This window comes from Saccostrea echinata, unplaced genomic scaffold (assembly GCF_033153115.1).
Source record: "Saccostrea echinata isolate AGI-Se365-2 ecotype Australia unplaced genomic scaffold, CSIRO_AGI_Sech_v1 ptg000015l, whole genome shotgun sequence".
NCBI lineage: Eukaryota > Metazoa > Mollusca > Bivalvia > Ostreida > Ostreidae > Saccostrea > Saccostrea echinata.
The window spans coordinates 6490019-6513037 of NW_026889764.1; the positions used below are offsets into that span (position 1 = coordinate 6490019).

General features: G+C 34.4%; 1 protein-coding gene across 1 annotated transcript; it reads right to left on the reverse strand.

The window, feature by feature from the left end:
- Nucleotides 1-652: 652 nt before the first annotated feature.
- LOC133188035 (protocadherin Fat 4-like) lies at nt 653-18359 on the reverse strand. Its single transcript, XM_061323427.1, has 21 exons — nt 18317-18359; nt 16043-16283; nt 15625-15764; nt 14925-15250; nt 12731-12827; nt 12043-12287; nt 10666-10783; nt 10197-10439; nt 9923-10056; nt 9424-9520; nt 9078-9206; nt 6868-7002; nt 6390-6684; nt 5769-6275; nt 4419-5644; nt 4000-4276; nt 3232-3380; nt 2913-3123; nt 2369-2583; nt 2027-2245; nt 653-874 (listed from the first exon to the last, which is right to left on the reverse strand). Exons 1-21 carry the CDS (start codon nt 18357-18359, stop codon nt 777-779), a joined length of 5145 nt encoding a protein of 1714 aa, XP_061179411.1. The 3' UTR covers nt 653-776.
- Between the last annotated feature and the right edge of the window lie 4660 nt (nt 18360-23019).

Here is a 23019-nt window from a genome sequence, read left to right on the forward strand (position 1 = left end):
TTTATATATATATATATATATATATATATATATATATATATATATATATATATATATATATATAAAGAAATAAGGTATCATTTTTAAACTTTTATCGGAATGTAAATACGGGTGGTCATGTGATCAAATCCCACAGGCCAACCCGTATTTAAATCCCGATAAAAGTTTAAAAATGATATCTTATTACCTATATTTACATTTGAGACTGATTTATAAGGTAAATTATGTACTAAAGTTTTAAACCCATCAAATGATTTTTCAAACCTGAACGGTATAAACTGAATGTGTTGAACACCTCTACCACTTATGACGTCTCTGTGAAATAACGCCAATCGTTTATGATTAAATAATGAATTTAAGGACACGTGACGAACCTGTTTTTTTTTTTTTTTTTTCACAGAATTAAAAGCGATTTGCTTGGATAATGTTAAAAGAAAACATTTGTAAAATTAATGTAAATATATATATATATATATATATATATATATATATATATATATATATATATATATATATATATATATATATATATATATATATATATATATATAATGACAGATTTAGATTTAAAACAGCTATATATTTCAACTATATTATTTGATTTTATTGAACCAACAAGCTTAAAGCAAAAAGCTGAAAACTAGTTTTAATTTATTCCTGAAAGATATCAGATCGTTACAGTTGCAATACATAGTTCTACAATATTCAGTCAAAAATATTAGTAACTATGTACTTAAAAGTCCTTCATGATTATTTCACAGCTTCGAGCAATGGTATCAATCTCCAAGGAAAGCCGATTTATTATCTCCACTCGGTGTACGTATCCAGTTTCTTACTTTAGTTTTTGGATTTTCTTCATACATCCATCCTGTTACTGTAATGTTGAATGAACAATATATATATATATATATATATATATATATATATATATATATATATATATATATATATATATATATATATATATATATATAACCTCCTTTACAAAAAACAATAGCTTAATTTTGTAAATATATTGTATTGGTATCTGGCAAAAAGGATGTTTCTATATCTGTTTGACACTGCATTTTTACATGAGTCTTTGACGCGAATTTGCTAACGAAAGAAAGACAATTTGACGATTCGAGCTGGTGTAGCATGTTTTTAGCCCTCCTGTTTTTCAAAGCGATAATTTATGAATGAATAAAAATGTCTTTAAGCAAACTGGATTATCACTTTTCGAAGTTGCTGAAAATTTCAATGTAGGATCGAAATACGTAAAGATGTATGATCTTTACAGATCTTAATGGATACATGTACTTTATCAGGAATTTGGTACATTTAGATTGTCCTCGGAGTGGACGCTATCCTTTGGGTTTTAAAATCGATTTCAAATGTCAAGATAAGTTGCAGAATCATAGAGGGTGGTATCACTCATGAATTGGTTCATCAATGAAATCAGGATTTTCTGCGAAACGGTCAAACTACGAATAAGCTATAGCCATTAGCCACGTACCTCTTTACCTAGATTAAAAAAGGGTGCATTTGCCGTCTCGATTTGCAATTGTGAAAGTAGATGCTGAAATACTTGTACTGGCAGATGTTGTTTGTAAGATTTAGAAAACTTTTCCTTTGATAACATTAAATGTCTAATCACGCATTCCCATGAGGGGGTTAAAAGTTTTCATTGATGTACAAACTCACTAGTTTAAGAATACTGGAATATCTTTCAGTTAGTATAATTTCGTTAACCATGACATTTATTAATTTAAATTCAAAAAAAATCTCTAAGCATTGAAGAAGACATTTTTTTTTAGTTTACAACATGTTCTCCGGTGTTCCAAGTCGGTACATCCTGTCAAAGTATTTTAAGACAACAAAAAAATGCACAAGTTTTGTCTTTTTACATGAAATGAGCTCAAAAACATATGATGGTCTTGATACCCGGGTGCACAGTAGTATTAAGTATTGTCATCAACAATGTAATACGAGAATAAAATATTTTGCTTCCTTTAGATATTTCTCCAAGATAAAACATTTAACTTACCGATATCAATTCCGCGCCAAGTTGGCACATTGTCTTGAGTTCTGTTTGCCGAGTGTAAGGTTGGAACTGGACTTACTGTTGCACTCTGATTTTTGCTTCTTGAAAGAGCAGGAGAGAATCTCGTGAGATTGGTCGTCTGGAAAACAGGGCGCTCCGAAATCGGAAATTTTATATATGGCCCCTGAATTACTTTGGTAGTTACACCCGGTGACGAAGAACCTAAAATTAAATTAAAATTCTAGGAACAAAAAAACTCAGAAATCTTAGTCAGTGTTTATTAAACAAATGTTGTTTTGCGCATATTTGTAAACCAAATAAATGAAATAATTTAAGTTTCCTCACTGCTTTCTAAATCTTGTTTGTTTGTTTGTTGCTCGCAGTCTAAAATAGGATCGTTGCTTTGTCCTTCACTGGATTTTAATTGAGTTGGAAATACCATCGATACAGCTGAATTTGATACCATGGACTGTTCTCTCTTTTCAAATAGTGGTATATCCGTTTCCTTTCTCTTTATCTCTGTTACAACAACTCTGGCCTTCTTTGGTTCATCAATCTCTCTGTTAAAATGAGATCTGACATGTTGTGATTTTGTTTTTCGTTTTCCGTAAGGCACATCAAAATACATATTCAAATAGGATTTTTCATCACATAGAAATAACATGTAAAAATCGCAAATGCTTGTAGAAAGGATTGCTATATGTAAAAAACAGTCCAAAACTATCCGTAACGAAGAAGAAAAACTAAACGAATTGGGAAAGATAATTTTGATGCTTTATAAGTATATTCTATCTATGTCCAAATGATATATATTTAAGCTCCCTCGACATTGATTAACGGGTTAGAATAACTACTTAATGATTAAGCTTTGGATGGATGTTGATCTTACTTTTTCTTTCTACACCATCTCCTTCTCCAAGCAAAATAAATTAATATGGCGATGGCAATAATGACAACAGCCAGAAGAGATATTGACACTCCGAGAGGAACGGCAATATCATCGTCCTTCTCTGCCAAACGGGAGATAACTGGTCCAGGATATACAATTCTATTTCCAAAAGGGACTACTTTCTGAATTGAAAATTCATTCCAAGTTTTGCCTGAAAGTATAATGCGATCCATAACTTTAAAAAATAAAAAAATTAACACGAGAGATATCACCTACATAAAAATTTACAATATGAAAACCTAAAAGAAAAATACTATACCGTTCACGTCTAGTGTTGGTCTATCATCAGAATCAAGCTGAAGTACGTTAAGAAACTCGCCGTTTGTTAGAAATACTTTATCCTTATACAAATTGTTTATATCATTTGTTATCTCCGTCTTTACAGCATACACATGAACCATGAGAAATCTGAATGAGAAGATTTAAAAGTATAACACATATGACAAGGCTTCAATGTATTTCAAATTCTTGAAGAATAAGCATAGAAATGTCTTGAACAAATAAGTGTTTAATCATTGCCGCATTTATAAAAGTAGCAATACACAATTGTGCACCTCCAACAATAACTTAAATTTTGCACACTGTTTAATTATGTTACCCTGACCAAGGATATTGTATATATATCGATGCTTAAACTTGTACATGTATTTGAAAAACGATGACATTCAACATATACACAGTAGTTCCTAGGTTTAGTTAGTTTTACAACTAGAAAATGCCATAGTAAAAAAGTCTACTTTAAAAAGGAGATCAGTATCTACCCTTTGTTGAAAAACTATGCCATACAAATATTTGAATCAATATAAAAGATACATTATAAAAATAAGATAAGATTTTTTTAATTAGTGTGAGGGAAATCTTTGAATCCTAGAAAATGGGATATTATGATTCTCTGTTGACAATCAGGAATTGCATGACATACTTTTGTTATAAGGGACTTTGATTTAAGAAATTGTGAAACCTTACACTGATATCATTCAATTTCAATAACACTAAAAGTATGAAGATAATTTTGAGTTGAACCTACGATGCTTTTTCCTCTATACACCATCTTCTGACGTATGCCGTGGGATATTTGAAACGCAGAGATTCCTCTAATTGAAGAAGGAAATTCGTTTCTTTTTGAAGAAATGATGAAAAAGCCAAATCGAAATAGAACGTGACCACGACATCGTCTGGATCAAACCTGTCAACCCGAATAGTGGCTTGTTCTGATGACATCAGAACTGGATCTCCATTGTCGTGTGCCATAACGTGGATAATATATTTTGACTGGACCAAATCTGCCTTTCTGTTTACTACTCCTGAAAATTCGGACACAGTAAAATATTATTTGCCTAATATCAAAAATATAATTTTGATCCCTTCATACTGAATCAGTTTTAGTTTTTTTTTTATACTATTTACATCAATATAATATTCAAAGAAATCTTTGAGGACACTTACCAAGCTGAGAGACAGAAAAAGGTGATGTGTCTTTTGGATCAAGTCCAAAACTCAGTGCAGCATTGCGTCCCAAGTCAGAATCTGAAGCTGTGATGTGAGTGATGATTGCATCACAGAGATTGATATTGGATGCCTCTGTATTGTAGAACAAAGGAGAAAATGTTGGTTCATTGTCGTTCACGTCTTCGATTTGTATGCTAATATTTACCTTAGTCGACAAAGAAGGTTTACCGCTGTCTCTTGCTACAACAGTCAGAATGAATTTTTCATATGTTTCCCTGTCCACTCTTTTTTTCAAATATATACCACCTGTTTCTCCATACACACCAAAATAGTAATCAGCTCTTAAGCCATCTTGTGTTGAAATGTCAAGCTCGTATCTGATGGCAGCGTTGTCTCCCATGTCTTTGTCGAACGCTCCCGTCTGGAGAACTTTACTTCCGGTAGCTAGATTTTCGAAAATGGCTGTAGAATATTCTGGACGCTGAAATACTGGTGCATTGTCGTTGATATCTGAAATTTGAATTTTAACCGTGACATCCGAAGACAGAGAAGGTGTTCCACCATCTTCGACTCTAAAGAGTATACGATATTCATCTTCAATTTCACGATCTAACACTCCTGTGGTGTAAATGTCCCCGGTAATTTCATTTATTCTAAACTTTCCTATCGACCCCTTCCAATACGTTGCTATTTGATATGTCAACTCGGAGTTTGATCCAATGTCATCATCAGTGGCTGTGATTGTTCCGAGGAAAGTGTTAAAAACAGCGTGCTCTTGCACAAGAAATTCGTAAAATGTCTTTGAGAAAGTAGGAGTATTATCATTCACGTCTCCGATATTAATGGTAGCAGTAACAGATGTCGACCTAGTAGGGAATCCGTTGTCAGAAACCTTTATAATTACATCATATCTATCAACTGATTCTCGGTCCAATGGAGAAGCAACTTGTAATACACCTGTATTCGGTTCTATCTTAAAGATCGTCTTCATTTCGGAAGAAGCAAGTTCATATTTAAGTGTTCCAATTGAATCTCCATCGACATCAGAACCATTGATATTAAAAATAACGAAGTTTTCTGGTACATTCTCTGACACCGTAGTAAGGTAGCTTCCTGTTATTGCAGGAGCGTTGTCGTTGACATCAGTAACAATAATTTCTAGCGTCAATGTTCCCGTCCTACGAGGTGCCCCATCATCAGTGGCAAGGATAACCATTTGGAACCTATAAAAAGCAAGTTTATTGTGCTATTTTTAATTAAACTTTGAAGGGTTGAAGGGGTGAATACCTTGAAAACCCGTTTAAGATACCCAATCGTTTAACTTAAACACATGTACATGTAAATTACCTTGAGATTGTTTCCCTGTCTAAATTTCCCATAAGAGTCACCACTCCTGACATTGAATCCACCTGGAAAGGCACAACGGAGGCAGACTGGTAACTGACTTTGTTGTTTCCGTTTGCAGAAGAATCTTTATCAAAAGCAAACACTTGAGTAATCCGCTGTCCCAAAGGAGTATCTTCAGATACTTTTTCTTGTAAAGTAGAGCTTAAAAACTCTGGTGTATTGTCATTTCTGTCCAGAATTTGAATAATGACTGTACATATACCGGATAAGGATGGTGATCCAAAGTCCGATGCTTCAATCACCAACAACGCTGTTTTAAATTTTTCATAATCTGTTGGAGAGGCAATAGTAACAACTCCACTAGTGCTTTCTACTTGGAAGTAGGATTCATCATTTCCAGAAAGAATTTTGTATCTGACTTGCCCATTTGTCGCTCCTACATCAGCATCTGCAGCTGAGACTGTTCCTACAGTACCGCCACTCGAAGTATTTTCTGCTATGGAAAAGCTAAAAGACAATAAAACGAAAGAAATCAATGTTTATCCACAGATAAATAAAAGTAAGTAATATATATATGTTGCAATTTATGTAACATCTTCATTTTTTTTAACAGTTACGTACTGATAATTAGTACTGCCGAATTTTGGCGGTTCGTTCACGTCCAGAACTGTCACTGATACGGTTGCCGTGGAACTCAATTCGCCATCGGAAGCCAGAACGTACAGAACAATAGTAGGTTGTCTCTCTCTGTCTACAGAACGTCGAAGTGTAATCTTCCCTTTTCTTGGATCAATCATAAAGTTTGGATATATACCAACAAATGAATAGACTACATCATCGTTATCAGGATCCACTGCAAAAGCTGTAGAAATGGACTTTCCGACAACATCATCTTCACTAACTGTGCCGGACATCACTAGGAAACAGAAATCAATATAGTATCATAATCAGATTATATTTGGCATACCTCGAACTCGATCCCTACAATTGATTGCGTATCACAGAGAGAGAGAGAGAGAGAGAGAGAGAGAGAGAGAGAGAGAGAGAGAGAGAGAGAGAAAGAGAGAGAGAGAGAGAGAGAGAGAGAGAGAGATGAGACCTTTGTTAAAAAATTGGGGAGCGGCTTCATTTTCATTTAAAATGTTTATTGCCAGTTTCATCTGTGTGAATAACGATCCATCCGATACAGTTACAATTATGCTGTAGAACGTAGTTGTTTCATAGTCAAGGGTACCTGTAGTAAAAAAGAAAAATGTATGTTTATTTCCTCATCAATGCTCCATGCTCTAAATATATAACTTTTTTCTACCCAAAATGTAGACAAACAACGATAGTATTTGTTTTTCTATAAACCCTCCTTTACTGGGAGGAATTATTTTGGTTAATTAATTAACTGTTATGCTACAGAAATGAACTTAGTATATCCTATTGTACCCGAAAGTGCTTGGGACGAGCCAAAATATTACTAGTATACGAAATATTTCATGATAATTTTAACTTACCTACACATTTTTCAATCCAGAGGAATTTAAAAAGTGACGTTTAATATTCAACAATATATGTAATTACACACTCTAAGGCTTAAAATTACAGTTAAGACACGTGAATTTTATAATAACTTTATAACACTTTACATGTGATATGAAATAAGAGTGACCATATTATTCCATTATGACGCCATATCTTAAAAGTTCAGAAACGTGCCTGTATAGGATGAACTGTGATGTTTTACGAGAAACGTTTGTGTGCAATTTTGTTAAACCGGATAAAGGACAAGATAGACTAAGACCCCTTTTTGGCCCCCTGGTTTTGGGGGTCTTTTAGAATGATGCAACAGTTTATCAATAAAAAACCTGTTGTCACCCCTGCCACAAAATGAGTGTTGGTTCTAAATTATGGGATACACGGAGGTCACAGGAAGGTCACAAAATATGTCAACTTCCGAATTTTCTCATTTTAATGCAAATTTTCATCGATTTTGCAGCACATTTTGCTTCAGAAAACATAGAGCACAAGCTTGCCTATCTACCAAATTTACATATTTGCATTCTCTCTGCTTCCTCCCACTATGAACCTGCACTCAGCAGTTGCGTTCATAGGACTATAGAAGAAATTCAAAATGATGAAAATTGCTGATTTATATCTTTAAAAAATAAATTTCAGTCAAGGTATTTAATTGTATAATAAAAATTTTCACAAATTAAAAAGAACTGCTATAACTTTATTTTTTCTGTTCATATTTACGCATATTTTTGCAAAAAAACGATAGTTCTTCACGCTAGGGTGTTTCACGTTCAAATGAAACGAAATAACTGTAATACATCTATTTTAAGAATGATTTCAGCTCAAAAAATGAATTTTAAGAACTTAAAAAACATAGTAAAAACATTCTTAAGTTAAAATCAATATAAAAGCATTCTCTATTTTCATTATACTGTTAAATTGTTAATTTTCATCAGAGGGTTTCGATGACGTCACAACTGCATCAAAACAAAAGAATTACGAGAATTTGAAGACGACGCGGTGTGTATCCAGATAACTGTGGTTGAGAAGCAAATACCATATATATTATTGATTTATTGAGAAAGTGTTGATTAATCAGGTCTACTCGTTTTTTTTTTCTTTACTGGAGACAAGCAGCCGTACCCTTATGTAAGCCAGGATTTCCTCCGATATTCTTGACAACATCACAAAATGCAAATATAAGTAATAAAAAAGACTATTCAGTGAACATGGCATTATGAATAGCAATAGCTCTGCTGGCATCTGCTAGCGCGCATCATGGAATATGCCAGCAGAGCAATTGCTATTCATAACGCCATGTTCACCGAATAACGTTGTTTATTTCTTATACTCATACACTAGTATCAGATGCATCTTGTGTATAAAAGTCTCAGATAGGCAAGTTTGTGCTCTATGTTTCCCGAAGTGAAAAGTACCTCGAATTTGACAAAATTCCACCAGAATTGAGAAAATTCGGGAAAATGTTCTACTTCTGCTTCCTCGTGTGGCCTCTGTGTAAGCTTTGAATCCAAATTATTGCTGGTTTTAAAACGAGCATTATTTTAAGTTCTTAGCTACAAACTATCGCAATTTTAACTGTGTTCTGATTTTTACATCAAACAAGGGGCCAAATTCGGCCGTTACCATACCTTGTCCTTTGCACGAACAAAGCTTTTCTTTATGGCATTCTCCAGTTGCCTTGGCATCAATGTGTCTACTTGAGATCTTAGTCAAAGTAATCCAAATACTAAAACAAATATCTGCGACATAAATCTTCAACCTTTACAAGTTCAAAGTTTAACATGCCTTTTACTGTGAGTCGATTTGATACAATTTCAAACCCATTATCTGCTGGGTCTTGGATCAAAGTGTAAATCAAAAGATCATTATCTTCATCTGAACATCCAAAATCTGCCACAATCACGTCACCTGGAACTGTGAGATACAAACAATCTTAACATCATTCTCTTACTCTCTTTAAAATTTAATTGAGCCATTGCATTTTCAATATTCCTCGATTTAAAAAATATCTTTTCATTTTTTTTTTTTAAAAAAGGAAACTCAGGATTAGGTATATTTATACTTGGATCGATTTACACGCAGAGTTAAACATTCAGTGTCATGCCTAAAATGTGTCATGAGAATAAGTTACCAGAGTTTTCCGACACCGTGAGGCTCTCTGCTGGTGTTGTACAAGTGGGAGCGTTGTCATTTTCGTTATTAACATTGACTGTAACTGTTCCTGTGCCCTTTTGTAAAGATACAACTTTTTTATGGGTTTATGCTATTTAATTGTATGATTTGTCTTCAACTGTCAAATTAAATTTTGCTTCAAGTTGTATTTTGTGCATTGGAATATAATTTTATATTGTGATTGAAAGCAAAATTTTATTTAAACATAAACAATAGTCAGGAATTGCTTTCATGATATTTTTGTCCACAAAAATATCTTTCATTTTCTATGTACTGTACCCAGAAACCTACTTATGCTTTAGAAAAGAAATCCCCATGAATCCTCATCAGAGAAAAATTATGATACTGTTTCTTTTAAGGCACAAGTTAATGTAGCGCTTATAAACAAATGCTTTGGACATTCGTTATGAAATATTGCACATGTTTAAGTGCAAAACCCCTTCTGTTTATTAACGTACCGTCTTCCCACCACCATCTGTGGCCATGACGACGATTTCATATTGTGGAACACTCTCAAAGTCCAGTCCCTGTGCCAAGAATATTTTTCCTGATGCTTTCCCGATGTAAAAGGTTCCTATGTTTCCATTTTTCACTGAAATCAGAAGGCTTCATTTTATTCCTTTTATTGTGTTACTTTAATGAATTCACTAATGTTTCATTAATGATACAGAGAACTTTGATCCAAATGTTATGAAAATATATTATCTTTTCTTTTTCATTTATGTGACTTACCATTTAATATTTGATATGACGTCACACCATGAGGAGGGGCATCTGCATCTTCTGCTATGAATTCGATTATCTCATCACCAACGACAGCTTTTTCATTTACAATAATGGCTCTGTTTGTAAAAGTAGGGACATAATCGTTAACTGATGTAAGCTGGACCAAGACCCACACTTTCGTGTAATGAATACCATCAGAAATTTCTAACATCATGTAGTACACTGTAATGCCATCGTCATATCCAAGATCTGCAAAAAAAAGTCAAATATAAAGAAAAAGTCGATCGACGTCAGGATTAATCTGTTTTAAATACCTCAGAATCTTAACTTAAATGTTTCAAATTTTGAAAACGTAATGTCTAACGTACGAATTGAAGAATTTTGGAATAGTTTTATTTATCTTTTTTATAAATAAAACATTTTATTGTTGAATGGTTTTATATGAATAACAAAAGATTTATTGGCATACATGTACCTTGTGAAACTTTAAGTTCACCTGCAGATGAAATTTGGAAATGGCTGTGGTCACCAGATAACATCTGATAGGTCAACATTGTCCCTGCATCCCTGTCCGTGCAGGTTATCGTTAGAACCTTCAAAGAAAAGAGGAAATATTGCACATTCACCAGAATGAGTCATTTCTTTTCATTTACTCAAAATTTTAATCTTTATGTAAAGTTTTCAAGGGAAAATACTACAGAAGTTTGAGCTTCATGTGGACATAAAGAAAGAAATTAAAAAGGTGAAGATAAGAGGAATGAAAGTAAAAAATTCTCTTTTCGTGTAAAAGACTGCATAAAAAATTTGACATTCTGTAAGGTTAGCGTAAATTATTAGAAATAGTTATGATTAAGTCACTATTTTTTAAGATGTTTTTTTTAAAACTCTACATAGTTTTTTTTTTTTTTTTCAAAATACATTGATAAAAATATTCATGAAATGTAACTGTTTTTAAATATATTAAAACATTTTTATCACTTAAGTATAACTTATGATGGCAGAGTTGTGATCAATGAGATACACAATATTTCATGTCCAAGTCTTACAAATAACGGACTCGCCCTGAAAATCAACACGCTTAAACTCATAATGATTATAAAAGCCTACACAAGGAAGAACTTACAATCTCGCCTTCATTTATAAAAGGTTTATTTTAAAGGCAATATTTTAAAAATTTACTTATTCTGCATCACCCTGTCCTTTGCGTCAGTTCTTCAAATTATAATACTCACAATTGTAATGTATAATTTTTATATATAGTAAAATATTAACATAACATCAGTTACAATGTATCAGAATACGCCAAGTCTAGGTTTCCATATTTCGTCCACAAGATAAACCCTTAACTGTCATCCAAATTTATAAAAATGAAATTCTTGAAAACGTTGTTTTATGCATTTTCTTTTTTTAATTGGGAAAACGTTGTTTTATATATTTTCTTTTTTAATTTGGAAAACGTTGTTTTATACATTTTCTTTTTCTTTAATTTGGATTGTGGGGTTTTCTTGCTTTGTTTTGTTTGCTTTGTTTTTGTAGATTTAGTTTCATTTTTTTCTTTTGTCTTTTCTTTATTATTTTTTTCTTTTGTCTTTTATTCTCATCACATCTTGTTAAGTATATCTGCCGAACATATTGAAATGCGTAAACTTTTTTCCATAGGCTCCATAAAAATCAGAGGGAAATTTTAATAATATTTTATTCAAACAAAAATCATTCTTGTTCTGCTGAAATTATACATGTACACATGGTTAAATATATAAAAAGATGTATATATTTTATAAGATGACATTGCATGGTAATGGAAATGTGATCTGTGTTCTCAATATTATCTTAGCTTTCTCTAATTATTTACCGTTGTCCCAATGGCTTGGTCCTCACGAATGGTTATGTTGGATTCCTTGGGCGTGCACTCTGGTTTGTTGTCATTGACATCAGTAATTGTGACGTCAACAACAGCTGTGGAAGATAAACCGCCGCCATCACTAACTTCTATAGTGAAAGAGTAGGCCTTGCTTGCAGATTCAAAGTCTACAGAATTTCTCAAATAAATCTTCCCAGTGGTTTTGCTGATCAAAAACTTGTTTTCGGTGTTTCCATCTATTTGTAGAACATAACAAATTTAGGATCGACACATATATGCCAGATGCATATTTTTACATTCATAAAATATTTTACTTTCTGCAAAAGATTAGAAAAAAACATATTCACTTGAAATGTGTTGTATGTCGAAATTTGTTTGTTTGTTTGTTTGTTTTTTGTTTTTGTTTTTTTTATTTATTTATTGTTTGTTTGTTTGTTTGTTTTTTTTTGTGCTTTTTTTTTTGTTGTTGCTGTTGTTCTTTTTTTCTTTTTTTTTTTTTTTTGGTTATTTTTATTTTTTTTAGTCTACCTATTCGCTGAAATAATTATAGCAGCTAAAATATAATTATACCCCGGTGTTACTTTTATTACTTTCCTCTTTACCATCAATGTTTTTAAAGATAAAACATGAAAACAATGGTTCAAAAATGTCTGTAAATGACAACTAGTAAATGATTAACCTATTATTTTGTACGTAAGTTCGCCATGAGGTCCTGCGTCACTGTCTATCGCATTCACTGATAAGATCTCTGTGCCAACACGTGTATTCTCCGGAATCTGCAATAGCAAAGAACCTTTTTACATATAAGCTCTAAAAGGATTTATTGATATCTTAAAAGCAGTCTTTTAAATCGTTTTGTTGTTTTATGACTTTTAGAATTCTAACTGTTATCTTCTTGAATTCTTGAATTCTAACTGATATCTTCACATTTCATAGACATGACACAAATGCAAGGTTTAGTCCAAAAAAAAAAAAAATAATAATAATAATAATAATAATAATTGACTATTTTTCTTCCCTCGAGCTGAGTATGTTTTATAAATTGGATGTAGAACCGTGCACTTGTGTAGAACTAAGGATTCGGTTACACGAACGTTAGTTATAACCAGCTGATAATTTCGTGTTAACTCGACGTTAAAATTAACGACGAGTTAAACCAGTGGTACGAAAGTGAAATGTCAGTTAAGGGAGCTCTAAACAAGTGCTAACAAAACATGTTTTTGGGACTTGGGGAAAAAACGTATCATATAAAGGTGTGCATATTGAGATTATTTAGATCATTTTCAACATAGGGTGCCTACCTTATTTCTACAGGAAAAATGTTCAAAGACATATGCTATAAGTGAACAGAAATCCCCGTTTTGACTCATACTTGGAAAATTAATGGAAATAATATATCCTATTACTTATTCTTGGTCTAATACAATGCCAAGATTAATTTAATCCATTACAAATTGTGTAATTAACTGAAAATAGCCATTTTTTCCTTCTTACTTCTAAGGGCAGATCATTCTAACTGAACAAAAACTTACAAAGAAAACTCTTAGTGTGCAGTTTTTAGAGCTTCCTCAAAGCTTAATTACGAGTGTCATTCAAAAAATAAGCAGAAAATATCGCTTTTCATGATATTATTTTTATTTTAAGTGCAAAAACATTTATTTTGTCGTTGTTTGAAGTTTCATTCCATTTGACTAAATGGAACTCATGTTATTTTATTTTAAATTCAACGTGTTTGTCACCACGAGGCACTCTTAGCTACATTGCAACGTCAAAAACAATGCTATGAAAGTTACTCACAATTACGCTCGATCCCGCGTCATTACTCACACGGTTCATAGCGCCTTATTAACTCATTAAAAAGGTCTCCAATTTACTTGACACATAAGTTGCTAACAATTGTTCGAGTAGCATAAGTTAGTTTGTCAGTGTTTTCATTTTTTTTTTCCTGCGTAACTCTGCTTATACAAATTCCACAACAATGAAGCCAAATATCACTTTCCATGACGCTACTAAGTCTTTTGACCAGCTTTATAATAAAAATCTGTTTTCTCACAGACTGTGCATCGTTTCAAAGTCTCTAGATCTACGACTCAAACAACGTGTCTTTATTATTTATATACAAATGCACGCCTTTCTGATATATTTTCTGGTTTCTCTAGCATTTTCCGTTATATATTATGAAGTATATAGTCATTATATTCGTAGTAACTTACTACTGTTCCCAAGTCGTTGAACTTACGTCATAATAGTCGCCCGCGTGGCGCAGTGGTTAAGGCGTTCGCTCTAGAGTCGCGGAGTAAGGAGTTGATGCTTACGTCGCGGGTTCGAATCCCACTATGGGACAAGGAGACCGGTCGTTCGGATGAGACCGTATAAACCGAGGTCCCGTGTCGCAGTAGGTGCTGGCACAAAAAAGATCTCTCACTGCTCAATGGCTCTGAGTGCAGAGTAAAGGTCAAAATTTGTAGCTCTCCATCGGCAAGTGGTGGCGTCTCCATATGAGTGAAAAAATCTCGAGAGGTACGTTAAACAATAAACAAACAAACTTACGTCATAATATCAATGCATTTTACACATTCTACTAACATATTGATAACCTAGACAGCCAAACAAGACTCTCTTATCTAGTTTAGCACGCTTACTAAAGGTGGAAAGACAAATTATGTTGGTAAAATTACTTCCAACAGTTACTTTATCACAGCGTAGTTAACCTAAATAAATGCCGCAAATTTGACTGTACGAATAGCTTATACTGCACAAAGTTTAGAATACGCAAAAAAAGGACACAATCAAAGAAACTTGTTAACCTCTAGGCTAGTAGACACCTTAACCAAAAACATTATATTTATGGCATAAATCATAATCTCTCTCACACTTTTTGTTATTGGTTGATCCTGAATGGACGGGGTGAACTCGTTAACAGGTAGGATGTTGACTGTAACCGTCATAGTTCCTGTTCTACGAGCGTCTCGAGTTGAGCTGTCAACACCAATCACAAGGAGTATGTACGTGACGTCACCAGTGTCGTAATCAATGACGTTGTTCGTTGTCAAGATTGTACCATTACCTGTGCTAGCAACCATTTTAAACTTCTGCAATGCATCATCTCCAGATACAATAGACATTATAGAGCAACCGTCGGGATTCCCTGGCGGCTCTTTGTCCTGATCGCTGCACACAAACCCAGCCACGTACAAATCTAAAAAGTTAATATCATTGTTACTGCGTTAAATACAGTGTATATATTAATAAGGTCTTAGTAATTTTAATAATTAGCCTATGCTGTTTTTAACATGTATGTTAATACAATGAACAAATTTAAGTCACTTCCTACTTTTTTATCCAAGACGTTGAACTTACTTTATTATATCATTGCATTTTTACACATTATACTAATATAATGAAAACCTAAACAGTCAAACAAGACTCTTTTATTTAATTATTGCAAACCGTTGTTCTAATTATAATATGATGTGGCTGTAACTTCACTCATGAAAAAAGTTATATATAAATTTCCCGATTTTAATTTGTTTACAGGATTCCCGATTTTAATTTGTTTACAGGAAAACTTACCCTGAGGAGAACCTTCTGGAATGGTGACAGTCTGAGCCGTGGGGGTGAGGACCGGGTCAAATTCATTAACAGGAAGTACATTGATAGTCAGTGCTTCACATGGATTACCAGAGTAGATGCTAGTGAACCTATCTCGCACCCTGGATCAGAAGCATTCAATAAATACTCAGTTTATGTTGTAAAGTCATAACGCTAATAAACAGGGTATATACACTAAATAATATTAATACGAACTTAAAAACTGACATGAATATTTATTAACTGTCTGTGTATTAGTATATTAAACAATATTTATAAAAATGAATATATACATGTATTTAATAAAAAAAAAAAATAAAATAAAATAAAAAAAATATTTATTTATGGGGGCAGAAACGTGATTCTCTTTGAATATGAATGTAATACATTGTAATTGTACCAAACATAGTTCACGAAATAGGCTGTAGGATTTTCGAAATCCAGGGCAGAATCCAATATAAGACTTCCTCTTGATAAAGCGAAAGGATCACCGCCACCGCCAAGTGTGTAGAAATAAACATTATCCCCGTCACTGTCATAACCCGCATACTGGTACAATTGTGTTCCTATAGGAAGGTCCTCTGCAAAAGTCAGAGTGGTTGGAGAGGCAGGCCTTGTACAAATTGCTTTTGCCGCATGTCCTATAAATAGCACAAGGATAATATAAGCAAAAATGCAAAAGAAAAATTAGTATAAGGAAAATAACTCTCTCCTGATGAGTGTTTATATACATATCCCTTAAAGCCGTTTGGTATATGGAATTTATTTTTGCATACAAGCATAATTCATTCTGATACTTCTATTAATTTAATTTTTATTCCAATAAAAGGCGGGAATTCAAACAAAAACATTGCTTTGATACAAAGCTTCAATGAATTGCACCGTTCACGGTAGCTCAGTCGGTAGAGCGCTCGCTCCGTGATCGGGAGGTCGTGAGTTCGAATTTCGGCCGCGATAGACCTAAGTCGATAAAAAAAAAGGTAGCAACTGTTCCTTCGCCAGGCGCTCGGCACTTTGGGGTGAAAGTTGCAGGTCCTTCGGATAAGACCTTAAAAACCGAGGCCCCGTGTCACGACAGGCGTTGGCACGATAAAGAACCCTCACTGCTCAATGGCCATGAGTGCCGAGTAAAGGTCAAAATTTGAAGCCCTTCACCGGTATATGGTGACGTCTCTATATGAGTGAAAAATTCTCGAATGGGACGTAAAACAACATACATCCAATCAGTCAATCAATCGCCATCAAAGGCATAGCACATAAAGAGCTTTCGGTGAAATCATTTCATTGACAATTTTATATAGAGAATATTACATATTAAATCCAAATCATATGTCATATTGATCAGTCCGAGTGGTACCATATCAGCCCAAGGGCCGAAAACAAAGTAACGGATTCATTACGATTACAAATTATTAAAGAAAAAAATAATGATATTGAATATTATGAAGTGTTGTCATTTTCTTTTTCGTGTCTGGCCGTCACGGTAGCTCAGTCGGTAGAGCGCTCGCTCAGTGATCGGAAGGCCGTGAGTTCGAATCTCGGCCGCGACTGACCGAAGTCGATAAAAAATAGGTAGCAACTGTTCCTTCGCCTTGTAATAGTAAGATATCTAAAAAGTAGAGGGCGGACCTTTTATTATAATGCGTTTTAAGGTCCGCCCTGCTTCTTTCTCTAGTTTTTATGCTACGAAAATAAACCCTGTTCAAAATTTTCGCCTTGCTATAGTAACATATCTAAAATATAGAGGGCGGACCTTTTATTATACTGCGTTTTAAGGTCCGCCCTGCCATTTTGACTAGTTTTTATTTTACGGAAATATACCCTGTCCAAAATGTTTGCTTTCTAATGGTAAAATATCTGAAAAACAGAGGGCGGACCTTTTATTTTACTGCGTTTTAAGGTCCGTCCTGCCTCTTTCTCTAGTTTTTATGCTACGAAAAATAAACCTGTTCAAAGTTTTCGCTTTGTAATAGTACGATATCTGAAATACAGAAGGCGGAGCTTTTATTATACTGCGTTTTAAGGTCCGCCCTGCCCTTTCTTTATTTTTCATGCTACAGAAAAGAACCCTGTCTATAATTTTCTCTTTGTAATAGATAGATCTATCATAACAAAAATTGCAATAAAATAAGAATGTAATTTTGGTGTATTTGCACTATTCGGCTGAGAGATGGTGTATTTGCACTATTCGGCTGAGAGAGATAACAGATGCGAAGCTCTGAAGATAAAAATAAACATAGATGCTGGCCACTAGGGTTTAACCTTTTCACCTGGACGGTTCCAGGAAAATGATTCATTAGCAGGTGGTTGTTTACTTGTTTATCAAACGATGTATTTGGTTAGGAGGAAGCAGCAACCAATAGTATTGAAGTGACCAGAGGTCAGTTGTTGCTATAAATTAGCTACAACAAATAATATTTAAAGATTATGCAAAAGATAGGAAAGGATTTTTAAAGTGCATTAGGAAATTAAAGAGTGTTGGAGGACAGAATAATAGGAATTAAAATTAAAATTAAAATTCAAAAGTAGTTATTGCAAATTTTGAAGGATTTACAAATATGGGGATGTACGACTTCAGGCATAAAACAGGCGGTCGGGATAGACACAATTTCAGTGGAAAGCTGAATTGTGACTGTCTTGGTTGCATTTTATACAGGTTGGGTAACATCTCCACTCCCCAACACCTGTGAGCCGCTCTGGTCAGGAAAGGTCCTCATTTATGGAAGGTGGAATTTGACTAGCCAAGCGTCCTTTAGCAAAAATAAAAAGTGACTTGGGTCACTCCGACCAAGCTCAAAGATTATAAGAGTTATTCCAATTGGTGCGTCCTCTCACTTGCATAGCCAAAGATCCCGGGTTAAACAAACAAATGCATGATCGGCCCAATGTCATTCGGGACTCTGCCTCCTCAAACTTCAGTGGTTGAGGTACAGAAAATAAGAACCATTAGGCTGGAACCCGGAATGAGGTTGACCCGGTCATGATAAATGGGGAGAATCCGGTTTTTAAATAAATTTGACAATATGATAAGTGGTGGAAATCCTCTTTATGGAAAATTTACCTGTTCCAAAGACTGAAACACCATTACAGCGTTTGCAACGAATAGTTGGACTTAGGCCATCATTTTCCCCTGAAACATTTGTTCAACCAGATTTAGATGACAGTGAAATTTTGTTTAACCCAAGTACATATCAGCCAAGTGTTATTTCCTCTGGAGCTCTAAGAAAAGAAACTACCAACGCATTGACGCTCGAGGAGGAAAACCAAACGGACCAGGATTTACAAACTAATTTATTCTTTGAGGACAATTTTGAAACTACAGATATTGCGGATATTACACCGCCACATTTAGTTAACGAAAAGTTTAGCGTTAGACATCCAAGGACCCCAGAAACAGCGGATCCAAAATTTTTGGACAAGTTCCCAGGAACCTGGAACCAGCTAAGTGACAGTGTCGCTGGAACATTTCCAGACAGGAACTTTGGACGGTTCTTCAAGTCGCCCCCCAGACGTGGATTAGACGACAATCCCACTGGAAATTGGGACAAAGAACTCTATCACCACCAAGACGAGGACCAGACGAACCCTCAAGAACCCTTGACGGAGGACCAGAGCCGTCAGACGAGCGACGAGGCCATTTTTCGTAACAGTCCCGATACACCCTGGGCAAAACCAGCACTAAATCTTGACAAGCCAATTTCGACCACAAGTCTATTGCAGCAAGTTATACACACGTTAAAAACTCCCGTGCTAATCATGTGTTCCCTACGACTGTCGCTTACTCTCGTGGCAAGGAAGACGAACTATCCAATAGTTGGAACAGTGCCGGAGCAGGGGCGTCCGAGAAACAGAAATGACTCGTCTTTCGAGTAACAAAATTGTTCGTGGTACAACTTCCTGGGCCACACAAGTAAGGAACAGAGCTTGGACATGATATATTTATATTTTAGTCCAAAAACTTTGAAAATAATAATAGTACAGGTAGGACAGCATTTTTTTTTAAAAAAAATGTCTACCGCTATTATGCTAGAAAGATTCTTAGACGATGGTACTCAGAATGTTGTCGCATTGTTGACAATTTTTTTTCACATGAACAATATTTTAAAAAGTACCTGATATAAAGTTGTTGACGCTTGATGACAAAAACGCAAAAGTACTTGCAAAATAAGAGATGAAATGTTGTTAAAAGTTATGAAACGAAATCTAGGGAGAAAACAAATTAAAACCTAAATGGGAAGGGCCTTTTTATATAGTAAAGGTAAAGCCGTACCATTCATTTAGGTTAAAAAAAAGTTGAGTCAAGATTTCATACTCGAATAAACGAGGGTTGGTTGAAATAAACTAATTGAAAGGAAGGGTATCGTAAATGAAGGATAATATTTTGTTTTGGGACTTCTAAACCATCATTCATTTATTTCTTCTATCTGGTATACCAAACTCTTATCTTTTCTTTCATTTCATATCATATATGGGAGTTCTAAGCGAAGTTTTTATCCATCTGTGCTAAAATATTGCGAGAATCATTCCTCCTTTCAAAATTGACACAGACTTAACTATATGAGAATTTTTCAAAGTAAACAAAATAATGTAGATTATGCGTCAGATGTAGGAATATATGCATTTGAACGGGATTGTGTTTCTTATGTAGTAAATTTTTGTTGAATAAAAGGGTATACCTCGCGGAACAGTGAGAAGCATATTTTTTTTTTCAATTGTGAAAAAGCAAAAGGTTTACTTCATCGACAATGATATTTTTGTGGTTATTTAGCAGAAGTGTCTTGACCTGCAGTAAGAGTGCTTGTATTTAAGGAATTGTCAAACCATTTGATTTTATGAATCAAGATTTTTGAGTTTTTTCACTACTGTACTATTCTAAAGAATGTTGTCACCCTACCCAGGTAAAAGCCAAGGCAACTGTACATATTGTTTTTTTTTTTTTGTATCTTTCGTGTGTTTAAATATTGTAATTCCTTTTTAGAAAGTGTATTTTGTAATCCTATACCATTGTGCGTGTATTTGTATTATATACTAATATGTATCTGTGTATATTCTTTGTAAAAGCCATCTGAAAAGGCATGTTTTTAAATAAATTTCCAATTAGATGTGAAGTCGGGGCAAATATCATAATTAATTATTACTTTCAACATTCGGCTTTAAGTAAAATTCGCAGCAAGACAGGGTATTCCGGATCATAAACACTTTAAAAAAAAATCTTGGGGACAAGATTTTCGATAGTAGGGGGAATTTATCATAACAAAAATTGCAATAAAATAAGAATGTAACATATTTTGGTGTATTTGCACTATTCGGCTGAGAGATGGTGTATTTGCACTATTCGGCTGAGAGAGATAACAGATGCGAAGCTCTGAAGATAAAAATAAACATAGATGCTGGCCACTAGGGTTTAACCTTTTCACCTGGACGGTTCCAGGAAAATGATTCATTAGCAGGTGGTTGTTTACTTGTTTATCAAAAGATGTATTTGGTTAGGAGGAAGCAGCAACCAATAGTATTGAAGTGACCAGAGGTCAGTTGTTGCTATAAATTAGCTACAACAAATAATATTTAAAGATTATGCAAAAGATAGGAAAGGATTTTTAAAGTGCATTAGGAAATTCAAGAGTGTTGGAGGACAGAATAATAGGAATTAAAATTAAAATTAAAATTCAAAAGTAGTTATTGCAAATTTTGAAGGATTTACAAATATGGGGATGTACGACTTCAGGCATAAAACAGGCGGCCGGGATAGACACAATTTCAGTGGAAAGCTGAATTGTGACTGTCTTGGTTGCATTTTATACAGGTTGGGTAACATCTCCACTCCCCAACACCTGTGAGCCGCTCTGGTCAGGAAAGGTCCTCATTTATGGAAGGTGGAATTTGACTAGCCAAGCGTCCTTTAGCAAAAATAAAAAGTGACTTGGGTCACTCCGACCAAGCTCAAAGATTATAAGAGTTATTCCAATTGGTGCGTCCTCTCACTTGCATAGCCAAAGATCCCGGGTTAAACAAACAAATGCATGATCGGCCCAATGTCATTCGGGACTCTGCCTCCTCAAACTTCAGTGGTTGAGGTACAGAAAATAAGAACCATTAGGCTGGAGTCCGGAATGAGGTTGACCCGGTTATGATAGATCAAAACGGGGGATTTAGGTTTTACATAGGAATATCTAGGAAAAAGTCTTCAAAAATCTTCTTCTTAAGAACAACAATATTATGATTAGTCATATTAATATGGAAGCATCATCAGTTAGTGTAGATGTACGTTTGTTCAAATCATGACCCCCGGGGTAGGGTGGGGTCACAATGGGGGATCAAAGTTTTACATAGGATATATATATCGAAGAATCTTCTCCACAAGGACAGCAAAGCCATCTTTAGTCAGATTGATATGGAAACATCCTCAGGTATTGTAGATTCAAATTTGTTTAAACCATGATAACCGGTCATATAAAATTAATTTTCCGCCGGAATATGGCTGAAATATAGCCGACTTGGCGTTAAACCCTAATCGATCAATCAATCAAACCATGACCCCCTAGGGGTAGGATGGGCCACAATGCACTGTCAGGGTTTAGCATGTGAATGTATAGGGAAAGAAATCCAAAAGCTTTTTTTCAGGAACAACAAAGCCATGTTTAATCACATTGATATAGAAGTATCTTGAGGTAGTGTAAATTCAAGTTTGTTTAAATCATGACCACGAGGGGTAGGGTGGGGCTAGCGCTATATCTATAAAAATCATGACACCTGGGGTAGGGTGGAGTCACAATAGGGATTAATGTTTTACATTAGAAGATATGTTAGAATAAATTTGCTGATGAAAAACAGCAGGGCCTTATTGACTCAGGTGAGCGTTGTGGCCCATGGACCTCTTATTTTATGTCAAGGTCTTGGAAAATCGTAGGACGATTCTTTTATCAAAGGCAGTGACGAATCTGAATGTATAATGGTATAGTACAATGTATATTTATCTAGAATATATTCACCACATACGATCAAAAGATATGTTCAGATTTATTATCCATGTATATCACAAAAATGTTATGTTAGAATGATCATTAGTTGTACTGTATTCGTATCTATAGACTTTGATTCATATAGCATGAAAAAGAGGGAGTATTTGTTTCTGTATTCATACAATGAATTGGGAAAATAATCACCTTAAAAATAAGAAAGGGGTTCATCAACACTACGTACATAATGTATGTGGTAAACGCCCTGTGTGACAAGTAAAAAGAAATCTGTAATACACCAGATGGTGTTTATTTTCTACGTACTTGATACGCAAGGAGCAGATGGAAATTATTGCCGCCACCCCTCCCCCTCTTCCTCACCTGAGATGCAATGTATTACCGGAAATTTCTCCAGTCAATA